Source organism: Salvelinus alpinus, chromosome 6 (assembly GCF_045679555.1).
Source record: "Salvelinus alpinus chromosome 6, SLU_Salpinus.1, whole genome shotgun sequence".
In the NCBI taxonomy this organism is placed as follows: Eukaryota; Metazoa; Chordata; class Actinopteri; order Salmoniformes; family Salmonidae; genus Salvelinus; species Salvelinus alpinus.
The window spans coordinates 92,506,393-92,519,817 of record NC_092091.1 but is presented as its reverse complement, the minus strand read 5'-3'; the positions used below and the strand labels follow the sequence as shown (position 1 = coordinate 92,519,817).

At 40.9% G+C, this 13,425-nt stretch overlaps 3 protein-coding genes across 4 annotated transcripts in view; 1 reads left to right on the top strand and 2 right to left on the bottom strand.

The window, feature by feature from the left end:
• Positions 1-13,425, bottom strand: part of LOC139577776 (NACHT, LRR and PYD domains-containing protein 12-like) — a 63,196-nt gene that overhangs the window by 24,632 nt on the left and 25,139 nt on the right. The gene's annotated exons all lie outside the window — the stretch shown is intronic.
• LOC139577775 (NACHT, LRR and PYD domains-containing protein 5-like) overlaps positions 1-13,425 on the top strand; it is a 30,561-nt gene that overhangs the window by 2,063 nt on the left and 15,073 nt on the right. The window lies entirely within an intron of this gene.
• Positions 323-4,904, bottom strand: LOC139577790 (uncharacterized). 2 transcript variants are annotated; one of them, XM_071404964.1, is made up of 8 exons: positions 3,307-4,904; positions 3,043-3,219; positions 2,891-2,952; positions 2,722-2,808; positions 2,593-2,634; positions 1,583-2,524; positions 1,190-1,301; positions 323-1,095 (listed from the first exon to the last, which is right to left on the bottom strand). In XM_071404964.1, the coding sequence occupies exons 1-6, from the start codon at positions 3,368-3,370 to the stop codon at positions 2,297-2,299; spliced, it is 660 nt and encodes a 219-aa protein (XP_071261065.1). In that variant the 5' UTR covers positions 3,371-4,904; the 3' UTR covers positions 323-1,095; positions 1,190-1,301; positions 1,583-2,296. The 2 variants fall into 2 exon arrangements, with proteins under 2 accessions (XP_071261065.1, XP_071261066.1); XM_071404965.1 differs by having other exon boundaries at positions 1,583-2,634.

Here is a 13,425-nt window from a genome sequence, read left to right as displayed (position 1 = left end):
GCTATATATAAAATGATAGAATATTAGGGCCACAGAGGGGAAAAAAACACAAGTCATAATATTGTAACCAGTTGTTTTAAAGGAGGACAGTTAAAATGACAGATGTGGGGCATTTCGTGAAATTGTACTTCAGTATGGTTTCATAAACAAAGACATGCTGATGTGCCAGAATATTAAGTATCACATTGTCATAAGTATCAAAACTGTAAAAACAATATGTAGCTTTTCTGCAGAAAGAACCAGCCTCATAAATTTATGACTTTATCCTTTTTCTTCAGTGTGGCCCTAGTACTCTGTCATATAAACAAATACACATTCCATATGAATATAAAAACACAATGTGTAACATTATGTTCCTTTATTGAATAAGGACAAAACAAAGCAGGTAAACCATCAGCTCCTTTCGAAACTGAAGTCACAGTGACTCTACAAGATGGAAAGCACAGAATCCAAGCATATTATACAAAATGATACATACACATTCAAAGGTCTGTATATAACACACCCTGCATGTCTGCACACTAAAATAAATGCAGGACAAATCCATACACATCAACTGAACAGACAAATGAATGGATGCAGTAGCCTCCCTGCAGCCTTGTATTACACACAGTATACCGCACAAACATCATAAGAGGCCAAATTCGTCAAAAAACGAACCCAAAAAAACCCAAATTCCTCTGCCACCGCAGGACATATTTAACCAAAATTGAAAGCACACATACTAACTAAAATAATTCAACACATATTGGTCCCTCAGCAGCCGACCACTGTCGTCATCAGGGAAGATTGCCGGATTGTCCCAGTCCATGGCTGGTGGCACTCTGGGGGCCCTCTCCTTCCTCAGGCAGGCCACATTGTGGAGGACAGCACAAGCCACAGTAATATCACATGCCCTAACAGGGCTGACCCTTAATTTGTGAAGGCAGTGAAAGCGTGCCTTCAGGAGGCCAAAGGTCATTTCAACTCTGGCCCTGGTCCTGGCATGGGCATGGTTGTAGGCCTGCTGTGCTTCCTGGGGGTCTGTGAAAGGTGTCAGGAGAAAAGGCTGGCAGCCATACCCCCTGTCTCCCAGCAACACACCAGAGAATTCACCTGTCAACACAAAATCTCATCATTACTACCTCATAAACACAGTGATATTCTTGACACAGCCATGATGGTTATAAATAGGGGTTGTGTGGCTTACCTTGTGATAGGCACTGATAGATTTCAGAGGCCCGAAAGATTCTGGAGTCATGGACTGAGCCAGGCCATTTTGCCACAACATTGCTGATCACACAGTCAGCATTGCAGACCATCTGAAATCATAAGATGAGGAATATTACACCAATCAATGCACATCACTGGCAATGCAGAGTGTTCGTCAATGGACAATATCAAAAAGTTATGTTCACCTGAACATTAATGCTGTGAAAGGATTTCCTATTCACAAAATCGGCCTCATGGGCACCTGAGGGGGCTTTTATCCTTATGTGTGTGCAGTCCACTGCACCAATGACATTGGGGAAACCTGTCACACAAAGTAATGAGTATCCTACTATGTGTTAACAGTTGTCCTGTAATTTGTAGATCCTCTTACCTGCAATCCTATAGAACTCCTCTTTGATGTCACAGAGTCTTCTGTGGCCAGGGAAGGAGATGAAGACATCTGCTAATGCTTTGATAGCCAGACACACACTCCTTATTGTGCGGCAAATTGTGGCCTTGTTCAGCTGTTCTGCATCCCCCACTGAGTACAGGAAGGCTCCACTAGCAAAAAAGCGCAAGGCCACACAAACCATTTGCTCCACACTCAGTGCATGGCTCCGTGCAGTGCGGTGCTTAATCCTGGGACCCAGTAGTCTGCATAGATACCTGATGCCATCTGCAGAAAACCTGTATCTTTCATATAGATGGTCATCAGGGAAGGCCAGTGGGTCCAACCGGTCCCTGAAGACCCTTTCTCGCCTGAAGGCTCTCCTCAGCACAAGTGCTTCTTCATCCACCACATCTCGCACGAATGGGCATGCCATTGTCAGAGCAGAAAGGAACACACAACTTTGGGCCTTCATATAGGCTAGTGGCCACACCTGGTGCTGGGGGGGTGGGCAAAAGAGGGCGATGCCTTATAACGATGACTTGGTTGTACTGATTGCTGGGAAAATAAAAAAAACCTTAGAAAGATGCCACCGTCCTGTGTGCTCACAATAAGAGCTCATATGTCATGGCTCACTTGACTTTACGAGAATATACCTAATTTTTATTTTGAGCTGTGTCATCTTCTTGGAGCTGGGGGAGGAAAGAAAAATAATGATTAATACATTTGTGTTACAGTTAGCATACAGTGTACATTGAAGGCATATCTCACCTCCCTCTCAAGTTTTTTTATTTCAAGGTCCAGTTTCCTAATTGTCCTCTTTTTTATTTCGGACTCCAGTGCAAGATTTTCCATCTTTTTCTTCTTGTACTGAATGTCTATGTCTGCCAGTTCTATTTGGCGCTGGAGGTGGTTGCCATACAACTTTCTGATAGCTTGTGAGCTCTGTGAACACAATACAATTAGCGCAGCTGGAATTTGGCAGGATGTGGTGTCCTTTTATTAATACGCACTATGTTGCCAGGCTGGTTTTCCCACTGTATAGCATCTGGGTCCTGTAAAAGAAATTAGATTTTTTGATTTTGATGAGGACTCCTCACCATTGTAGAGTAAATAGTACTTTCACAGTCTTAACATGATACCTCATGCCTTCTGGAATCCAGAGAGATGGTCTCCTCCTCATCATCGTCTCCATCATGTGCTGTTGCTGCTGCACTGGGGCCTTCACCCTATCACATTTAATCGGATTCATATTGAAGCTAGTAGACAAGACATGCCAGGCCTACAGTATGCCTTTGATGGAGTACTCACTGGATCAGCATCGTCTGGTGCTTGTGCTGGTGGCTCTAACAGGAACACAGTGCTGCCAGACACTGCAAGGCAATAGGTAAACCAAAGTCAGACAGTCCAAATTGATTCAATATGAATGTGGTTGTATCCCATGTAGAGATGGAAGGACATACCTTGAATGAAGCGGGTGGCATCTTGGGAGGAACCTATGCTCGTCTCTTTCCCCCCAGGGATCCCCTCTAAGACGGGCCTGCCTTTATTTAGCTCCAAGGCCATGTCCTCTGCTGGGGTAAGGTCAGCCTTTGGTGACCCACCACCCGTGCCTTGTCTGTGGGTATTCTTTTTCACTGCTAAAACAGTACAGACAATGTGTGAGCAGGCACCTTCTGGGTACAATATATGCTTGTGCTTTGTTAAATATTAGTCAGGGACCATACCATTCTGCAGAATGTTCTTGTATTTGATTTTGACCTGCTGCCATGTCCGTTTTGGCCCGTTCATGTTTAATCTACACACACACACACACACACACACACATTTAATGGAGTCACACTGCAAAAAATTACTTGGTATTTTTGTCTTGTTTTCAGTAAAAATATCAAAAAATTTATCATAGCTTTATACAGTGTGATGGAGTTACTTTACACAATTTCACTCATATCTGCAGTGCATTTCAATTAAAAATTTAACCGTTTCATAATTACAGTACAACTGCATTTTTGGAGATGTGAATTAAATATTTGAATTGTAATTGTGATGTTTCAGCGGAGCGGTGAGTGTGTAATTGTGCACTACTTACGCATTCAGGCGGTCTGCAATACTTTGCCACGCTTTTTCTCTTTGCTTTATCACTGTGGCGGTGTTGCCTTTCTTCTTAATTATATCTTTTACCTCCTCGTATGCCTCCATGAGGATTTGTGCTTCCGACGGGGAAAAGTACGCGGCTCTAGTTGCCATGGTAAATCAGTTAATCTGTGATCTGTGGCGGGGTCTATTTGAGTGAGCCGTGAGCGCGCACCTATCCAGGATTGGTTTCACCTGGCTTAATGAATCCGTGTCTGCTCATCCTGGCTTGGTCTTTGTGCAACCAATTAAGCCTGGACGCACATGTTTTGGCTTCATTGAGCTCAGCTGAGTCATTTATCCCGGATGTCTTAATTCTACTTTTGTGCAACAGGCCCCTGATCAGAAATAAATTGTGAAGTATGTGTGACATGCTAGAGGCTGGCAGGAGCGCTCAGCATTTCAACAACTCATCAACAACAGCACTTCAACATCATGCCAATACATTTCGCGTTTAGTCTATATAAAATAAATATATTACTTAAATGCATTATTAGGATATACAGCCATTCTACACAGCCTTTGAATTCACTTTTAGAAAAACATTATTGTGAGTGTTTATCCAGGGATATTTAGGTCTCAAGCTGACAGTATTTTCTGTTAGTTCTGTCGTTAAAGGTGCATACTATCCCGATACAGACATTCAGACACAGACATCACCTTTTCTTCTGTAAATGATTGTTTTAAGGGCTATGAGGTAGGGTATGGGCGATTGACTGCACATGATCGTGATGATTATCTTTGCGCTCTTTCACTTCCCGGAGAAAGACGTGTATCACGTAAACTAGTTTCTTTGAAAAATAAAAGTCCTTCTCGTCAATTCGGCCAAGTAAAAGTGACGTGCAGCAATGGGCATTGAAACTAAATGAAGGGCTAATGTGGAAAGTTTATGCCGCGTTCACAACAACAGGGAACTCAGAAAAATACGATGTCAACGCCCAAGAAAGAGGACCGTTCGGAAATCGATGTTTCCCAGTCGGACAAAGTCAGAAGATCCGCCTACCCGACCAATCAGATGAGGGAGTGTGATGACGCGTTATCTTACCCGACCAATCATATGGTTGCGGGAAACGCTGCGTTCTCCAAATGGTAAATCTCAAGTTCAGGTTTTGAGGACCAAATAACGAAATACATTCGGGAACGTCACTAAAATTCATAACATCAGGAAAATACAAAAGTTTTGGCCCAAAAAGTAAGTTGGCGTTTACATTTTTTTGGATAACTAGTATTTATATTATTAGATCACCTGTTTTTTTACGCACTACAAAGTCTTGACAAGAATGACGCGCTCTCCCCACTATTTATTGTTTCTGCAGTAAGGATTCACCCTCTTTAGAGAATTATTATTGTGTAACTTATCTGCAGGTAATCGTTGTTTTGAGCTTAAAAAAAAGCACCTCGTAGCTGTATGTAAACCAGGGAGCTAAATGAACGGCTCTTTCACCGATGCAAATCGGTTACCGACGTTCACCAAAAAGATCGTTCAAAAACAACCTTTCGTTATCGAACGACCCATCACTAGTTGAAACAGGAAATACTAGTATAAGGAAGTAGAGGAAGTAACGGACGTTATCGTAGAAGAAACATGTTTCAGAGGTTTGCAGCGTTCTTTTACAATGTCACGTAGAAAAGTATTTTTGAGAAGTTAGATTATCACAAAGAGAGAAATGATTTAGGGGGTAAAACATCCGCCAAGTTAATACAATATTGATTTAAACTTTCAATAATTATTATTTTAGGCTTATTTACATTGGTATTGATTCATAGTGATTAGCCTAATCAATAAGATGTGATGTGATATAGGCTACAGGGCTATGAGGTATGGTATTATTGTTATAGGCTACAGGGCTATGAGGTATGGTATTATTGTTATAGACTACAGGGCTATGAGGTATGGTATTATTGTTATAGGCTACAGGGCTATGAGGTATGGTATTATTGTTATAGACTACAGGGATATGAGGTATGGTATTATTGTTCTAGGCTACAGGGCTATGAGGTATGGTATTATTGTTTTAGACTACAGGGATATGAGGTATGGTGTTATTGTTATAGACTACAGGGCTATGAGGTATGGTATTATTGTTATAGACTACAGGGATATGAGGTATGGTATTATTGTTATAGACTACAGGGCTATGAGGTATGGTATTATTGTTATAGACTACAGGGCTATGAGGTATGGTATTATTGTTATAGGCTACAGGGATATGAGGTATGGTATTATTGTTATAGGCTACAGGGCTATGAGGTATGGTGTTATTGTTATAGACTACAGGGCTATGAGGTATGGTATTATTGTTATAGACTACAGGGATATGAGGTATGGTATTATTGTTATAGACTACAGGGCTATGAGGTATGGTATTATTGTTATAGACTACAGGGCTATGAGGTATGGTATTATTGTTATAGGCTACAGGGCTATGAGGTATGGTATTATTGTTATAGGCTACAGGGATATGAGGTAGGGTGTTATTGTTATAGGAGATTGACAGCACATTAAGGTGATTATTATCTGAGGAAACTGGCTCACTTTCACTTCTTGAAAGAAGACATGCATCGGAATTATGTAAAGCTGTCATTAAGTAAAGTCTCGTCGAGTAAATGTGACGTTCAACAATGTGCATAGAAACTATTTAAATGTAGGGCTAAATCACATGTTATGTTTAAAGCTTTCTGACGACAGATCAGGATGGCGGTGGTCCGTTTGGCTCACTGCAGTTGCGCTCGATATAACTTCATCGGCTCATCTATGTACATTGTGAACCACGGGTTGAATCATAGCCACACCTTTTCTCAGAATGAAAACCCTGGTGCGCCGGGCGAGATAAACTGATCGCAACTCAAATGAACTCAAGCAGTACATGGGTCTATTCACTAAACCAGGGATGGGCAACTGGCGTTCTGGGACCAATAATAAAAACATTGTTTTGGGACTCAGTCTGGATCTCAACTTCCTGTTGACCGTTAGAATAATAGAAAACACATGGTGCAGTGTGTAAATGTGGTTGAGCATCAGCAGTCAGTCTATTGGCCCATGTTAGCTACATGTTTTTAGATTGGTAAATTAGTCTAGCGGCTAAACTTGTAGTAAGCATGGTTGAATTACCAACCGGGGTGGGGCACGTTGATCATCAGTTATCATATTTAAAACTGCTAACATTTACCTCCACCCCATGGCAACATGTCCCCATGGCAACATGAGTAGAATTATCTGTAAAACTGAAAATCTTTTCTTTGAATTGCAGGAAATTAGTTAGAAAATGTCTACATCATTTTCACTACGCCCTAATGCAACATGTCCCCATGGCAACGTGTGCAGGAGAAGGGGGGGTGTATGATTGTGGGTTACTGATATAAATTTTTATTTATTCATTATTAAATGATTAAAACTCTTAATTAGGATACCAAATCTGACACTAAAATAATTAAGAAACTCGTTTGAAAAAAATACAAATATAATCATTGACTCCAAAACATAAATAAAAACCATAATAAATGATGTTCAGTTATTTTTCCCTTCTGTACATTGTCTGGTAAATGCTGGCAGGAGATGGTGATGTTTCAAATAGGCCCAACTTGTTCATCACTAGTCTCCCTGGACAGACAGGTTGCCTCCCACAATGTACCAATGTTCCTGCATGCAAGCAAAGATTGTCTATTATACTGAGAAGATACTCAAGTGACCGCTCTAACAATGGAAATGCATGTCCTCAAAGATGGAAGGCAGGTGGGAGGAGGTGAGATCCGGTGGGACCATCTAGCCATTATAGCCTCTATGACAGCATGGGCAGTGCCATTGAGGATATCTCCATTTTAAAGTAGTCCATTTTCTTCATTGGCTGATTGCTCCAAACTCATAGGAATCCCCACCCAGTTGACTACTTTAAAATGGTGGGAGGCCTCAAGAGCAATGTCCATGCTAAAAGAGATTATATCCATGAGTCTTCCATCTCTATGACAACAGGCACAACTCCGATATGTAGTTGTTATTTTTTCTCCTAACAACCTAATTATTCAGAAACTTCTATTCGATCAAATCAGCCTCACGTAGCGAATGAGTAATTCCGTTTTTTTGTTGACCAAATTCAACAAACTCCTCACTTCCTGGGCTTATTTTCGTGGACAGAGGTTGCGCTGAGTAAAACCTCTCGCTTCGCCTCTTCTTCTCTGATACATGTCTGTATAAATTCCAGGGTCAGTTGGAACAGAGAAGAAGAGGCGAAGTGAGAGGATTTACTCCGCCCTAAATCTGTCCTTGTGAGATAAGCCCTTTTTTGTATGGATGTCTTTTTAAAGTTTTATTTCACCTTTATTTAACCAGGTAGGCCAGTTGAGAACAAGTTCTATGAGAGTGTGGAGTTACGTGAGGATTATTAGATCTAATAGAAGGTTTGATTGACCAGGTACTATAGTGGCTGCTATATCAGATTACCCATTATATTGACCAGGTACTATAGTGGCTGCTGTATCAGATTATCCATTAGATTGACCAGGTACTATAGTGGCTGCTCTATCAGATTATCCATTATATTGACCAGGTACTATAGTGGCTGCTGTATCAGATTATCCATTAGATTGACCAGGTACTATAGTGGCTGCTCTATCAGATTATCCATTATATTGACCAGGTACTATAGTGGCTGCTCTATCAGATTATCCATTATATTGACCAGGTACTATAGTGGCTGCTGTATCAGATTATCCATTATATTGACCAGGTACTATAGTGGCTGCTATATCAGATTACCCATTATATTGACCAGGTACTATAGTGGCTGCTGTATCAGATTATCCATTAGATTGACCAGGTACTATAGTGGCTGCTCTATCAGATTATCCATTATATTGACCAGGTACTATAGTGGCCGCTGTATCAGATTATCCATTATATTGACCAGGTACTATAGTGGCTGCTCTATCAGATTATCCATTATATTGACCAGGTACTATAGTGGCTGCTGTATCAGATTATCCATTAGATTGACCAGGTACTATAGTGGCTGCTCTATCAGATTATCCATTATATTGACCAGGTACTATAGTGGCTGCTCTATCAGATTATCCATTATATTGACCAGGTACTATAGTGGCTGCTGTATCAGATTATCCATTATATTGACCAGGTACTATAGTGGCCGCTGTATCAGATTATCCATTATATTGACCAGGTACTATAGTGGCTGCTCTATCAGATTACCCATTATATTGACCAGGTACTCCAGTGTTTAATTGCTATATTGTAATTTTTTCGCCACTATGGCCTATTTATTGTCTTACCTCCGTTATCCTACCTCATTTGCACACACTGTATATAGACTTTTTCTACTGTGTTATTGACTGTATGTTTATTACATGTGTAACTCTGTGTTGTTGTTTGTGTTGCACTGCTTTGCTTTATCTTGGCCAGGTCGCAGTTGTAAATGAGAACTTGTTCTCAACTGGCTTACCTGGTTAAATAAAGGTGAAATAAAATTAAAAGGTACTATAGTGCTCTAACAATTAAAATGTCTTTAAAAATGGAAGGCAGATCAGGTGGGAGCATTCTAGCCAATGACAGGGCAGATACACACGTGTGAAAAACGGGCATAACGGTTTCCACTAGTTACCACAGCCACAAAGTCCAAATTTGTTCTATCATAAAAATAAATAAAAACGAATTTTCTTTTTGGTCTTAATTTAAGGTCATGCTTAGGCACAAGGTTAGCAGTCTGGTTAAGGTCATATTTTAAAAAGATATATTCCGATATAAAGGTTAATTTTCTCCTTGTTGCCGGGATGTCATGTGTCCAACTTATATCAGTCCACTTGTAACAACCCAATCATTACAAAACTTCTATTTGATCAAATAAACCACACGCAGCAAATAAGCCATAGGTTTTTTTGCTGACCAAATTCACCTCCATACAAAAAATCCTCGATTGGTGGGAGTGATTTTCTGCCAACTTACCCCTGTCGCTTCACCTCTACCTCTCTGCTTAATGTAAACATCTCTGACTTCCCCCTGTCGCTTCACCTCTACCTCTCTGCTTAATGTAAACATCTCTGACTTCCCCCTGTCGCTACACCTCTTCCTCTCTGCTTAATGTAAACATCTCTGACTTCCCCCTGTCGCTTCACCTCTTCCTCTCTGCTTAATGTAAACATCTCTGACTTCCCCCTGTCGCTTCACCTCTACCTCTCTGCTTAATGTAAACATCTCTGACTTCCCCCTGTCTCTTCACCTCTTCCTCTCTGCTTAATGTAAACATCTCTGACTTCCCCCTGTCGCTTCACCTCTTCCTCTCTGCTTAATGTAAACATCTCTGACTTCCCCCTGTCGCTTCACCTCTTCCTCTCTGCTTAATGTAAACATCTCTGACTTCCCCCTGTCGCTTCACCTCTTCCTCTCTGCTTAATGTAAACATCTCTGACATCCCTCTGTTGCTTCACCTCTTCCTCTCTGCTTAATGTAAACATCTCTGACTTCCCCCTGTTGCTTCACCTCTTCCTCTCTGCTTAATGTAAACATCTCTGACTTCCCCCTGTTGCTTCACCTCTTCCTCTCTGCTTAATGTAAACATCTCTGACTTCCCCCTTCGATACACCTCTTCCTCTCTGCTTAATGTAAACATCTCCGACTTCCCCCTGAGTTTAGTTTGTAGGCCAAACCGTTCGGAAGCTACGTAACATTATGTGAGAAAAACTATTTTCAGGATGTCTCATGGTCTGACCAACACCGCTCTAGCTCTACCACCTTTCACCGCAGATGCTGAAGGGCGATATCGGCGGATGGTGTGGATTAAGACGCAGCCCATGCAAAAAAAAAGTTTTTCGATGGGATTGTTTTATGTTAATTTGATTTCCGCGGGGGTGCGACCATTGTAGGCTAAGGGTTTTTAAATTCATAGATGGAGCTATGGATGCAAGGACTGACCATACATGATATCAACATTAAATTACAGTTTTAACCATGTTTTAAGGCTATGGTGTTTTTACAAACATTGGAGTTAAACAAGCTTATATTTTGGGTTCTGATGGAGGACAACAGTTGAACTGAGCTCATGAGACATTTATAAGTTAGATTCTTCAAGAATGAATCAGTATATCATTCATTTATAAGTCCAAACATGGATGTAGCAACTAAGGATTCTAGCTTTAAAGACCCAATGCAGGCATGTTTATATCAATATCAAATCATTTCTGGTTAAAACCTTTTCTCAATATAGGCGGTGCTGTTTCCACTTTGGAAAATATCGTCTCCAAATTAAACTGCCTCATACTCAATTCTTGCTCGTACAATATGCATATTATTATTACTATTGGATAGAAAACAATCTCTAGTTTCTAAAACCGTTTGAATTATGTCTGTGGGTGAAACAGAACTCGTTTTGCAGCGAAAATCATGACAGGAACTGCGAAGGTCTGAAAACGAGGCTCTGTTCTCAGATCAGTTTAAAACTCTGTATGTATCCTATGGGTCGACATGAACTGCACCCGCCTTCCCCTGGATGTCAGTAACCAATGAGAATTGGAATGGAGTGTCTACGTAGATCTCAGAGCTTATAAAGCTCCAAGGAACGAAGGGACCTCTCTTTTTGCCGTACGTCATGACGCGAAGCAAGACCTCAGGATGAAATTTTGGAACGCTCAGTTATCGGCCTTAGATGTATCCGTCTGCAATTTAATTCGATATAGGTGTTAGAAACATCATAACGAAGTTATTTTAAACCGAGTTATATCAGTTTATGCGAGTATATTGCTATTTTCGGAATTTCCTTAGTATTGCATTTTGAGGGTTTGGGCATGTCTGCTCCACATGGCTATTGTTAGCTGCTAATTCCGAAGTTGAAGACGACGTTTTACAACCAAGCAACGATTCTTTTGGACAAAGGACACCTTGCCCAAGATTCTGATGGAAGCTCGTCCAAAAGTAAGAGCTATTTATGATGTTATTCCGTATTTATGTGGAAAAATGTAACCGCATTTGTCCGCAATTATTGCGGCACTAGTCTGGCTGTAACGCACACTGTATGTCTATTAACGTTAATTTTAAAAATCTAACTCAGCGGTTGCATTAATAACTAATGCATCTTTCATTTGCTGTCCAACCTGTATTTTTTAGTCAAGTTTACGATTATTTATTGATTAGATTAGGTGCCTTTCCAAGATGGCGCCGGCCAGAATGCATGACCTGTTGCCACTGATCACATTGAATAACAACGATTTGTGCTGCTACATATGCACATTTTCGAACAAAACCTATATGTATTGTGTAATATGATGTTACAGGACTGTCATCTGATGAAGTATATCAAGGTTAGTCCAAAATTATATATATTTTGCTGTATTGCTACGATCGCTAACCTGTGCTGCTGGTAAATTGCTTGTTTTTCTGGCTATGGTGGTAAGCTAATATAATGCTATCTTGTGTTTTCGCTGTAAAACACTTGAGAAATCTGAAATATTGGCTGGATTCACAAGATGTTGGGCTTTCATTTGCTGTACACCATGTATTTTTCAGAAATGTTTTAGGATGAGTATTTGGGTAATTGACGTCGGTCTCTGTAATTATTCCGGCTGCTTCCAACGCTATTTCAGATTGCAGCTGCAATGTAGAACTGTGATTTATACCTGAAATATGCACATTTTTCTAAAAAAACATATGCTATACAATAGATATGTTATCAGACTGTCATCTTATGAAGTTTCTTCTTGTTTAGTGGCTATATATATCTTTATTTGGTCGAAATTGTGATAGCTGCCCATGCAGGAAAAAAATGGTGGGAAAAAAAAGTTGTGTCTTTTGCTATCGTGGTTAGCTAATAGATTTACATATTGTGTCTTCCCTGTAAAACATTTTAAAAATCAGAAATGATGGCTGGATTCACAAGATCTGTATCTTTCATCTGGTGTCTTGGACTTGTGTTTTAATGATATTTAGATGCTAGTATTTACTTGTGGCGCTATGCTAGGCTATGCTAGTCAGCTTTTTTACTGATGAGGGTGCTCCCGGATCCGGGATGAGTACTAAGTAGAAGTTAACAATTAATGAAGTACTTTGCTGTAATGGATTTCTCCCCAAAACGGGGCTGTTATGTAGTCAGGGGATCCAACCAGGTAGACTAGCTGTTGTTATGGAGTCAGGGGATCCAACCAGGTAGACTAGCTGTTGTTATGGAGTCAGGGGATCCAACCAGGTAGACTAGCTGTTGTTATGGAGTCAGGGGATCCAACCAGGTGGACTATCTGTTGTTATGGAGTCAGTGGATCCAACCAGGTGGACTAGCTGTTGTTATGGAGTCAGGGGATCCAACCAGGTGGACTAGTTGTTGTTATGGAGTCAGGGGATCCAACCAGGTAGACTAGCTGTTGTTATGGAGTCAGGGGATCCAACCAGGTAGACTAGCTGTTGTTATGGAGTCAGGAGGCCAACCAGGTAGACTAGTTGTTGTTATGGAGTCAGGGGATCCAACCAGGTGGACTAGCTGTTGTTATGGAGTCAGGGGAACCAACCAGGTGGACTAGCTGTTGTTATAGAGTCAGGGGATCCAACCAGGTGGACTAGCTGTTGTTATGGAGTCAGGGGATCCAACCAGGTAGACTAGCTGTTGTTATGGAGTCAGGGGATCCAACCACGAGCTCAGTCTCGCGCGCTCCCGTGAGAGTTAGCTCTGGTCCATTGCATTTCTACAGACAAAGGAATTCTCCGGTTGGAACATTATTGAAGA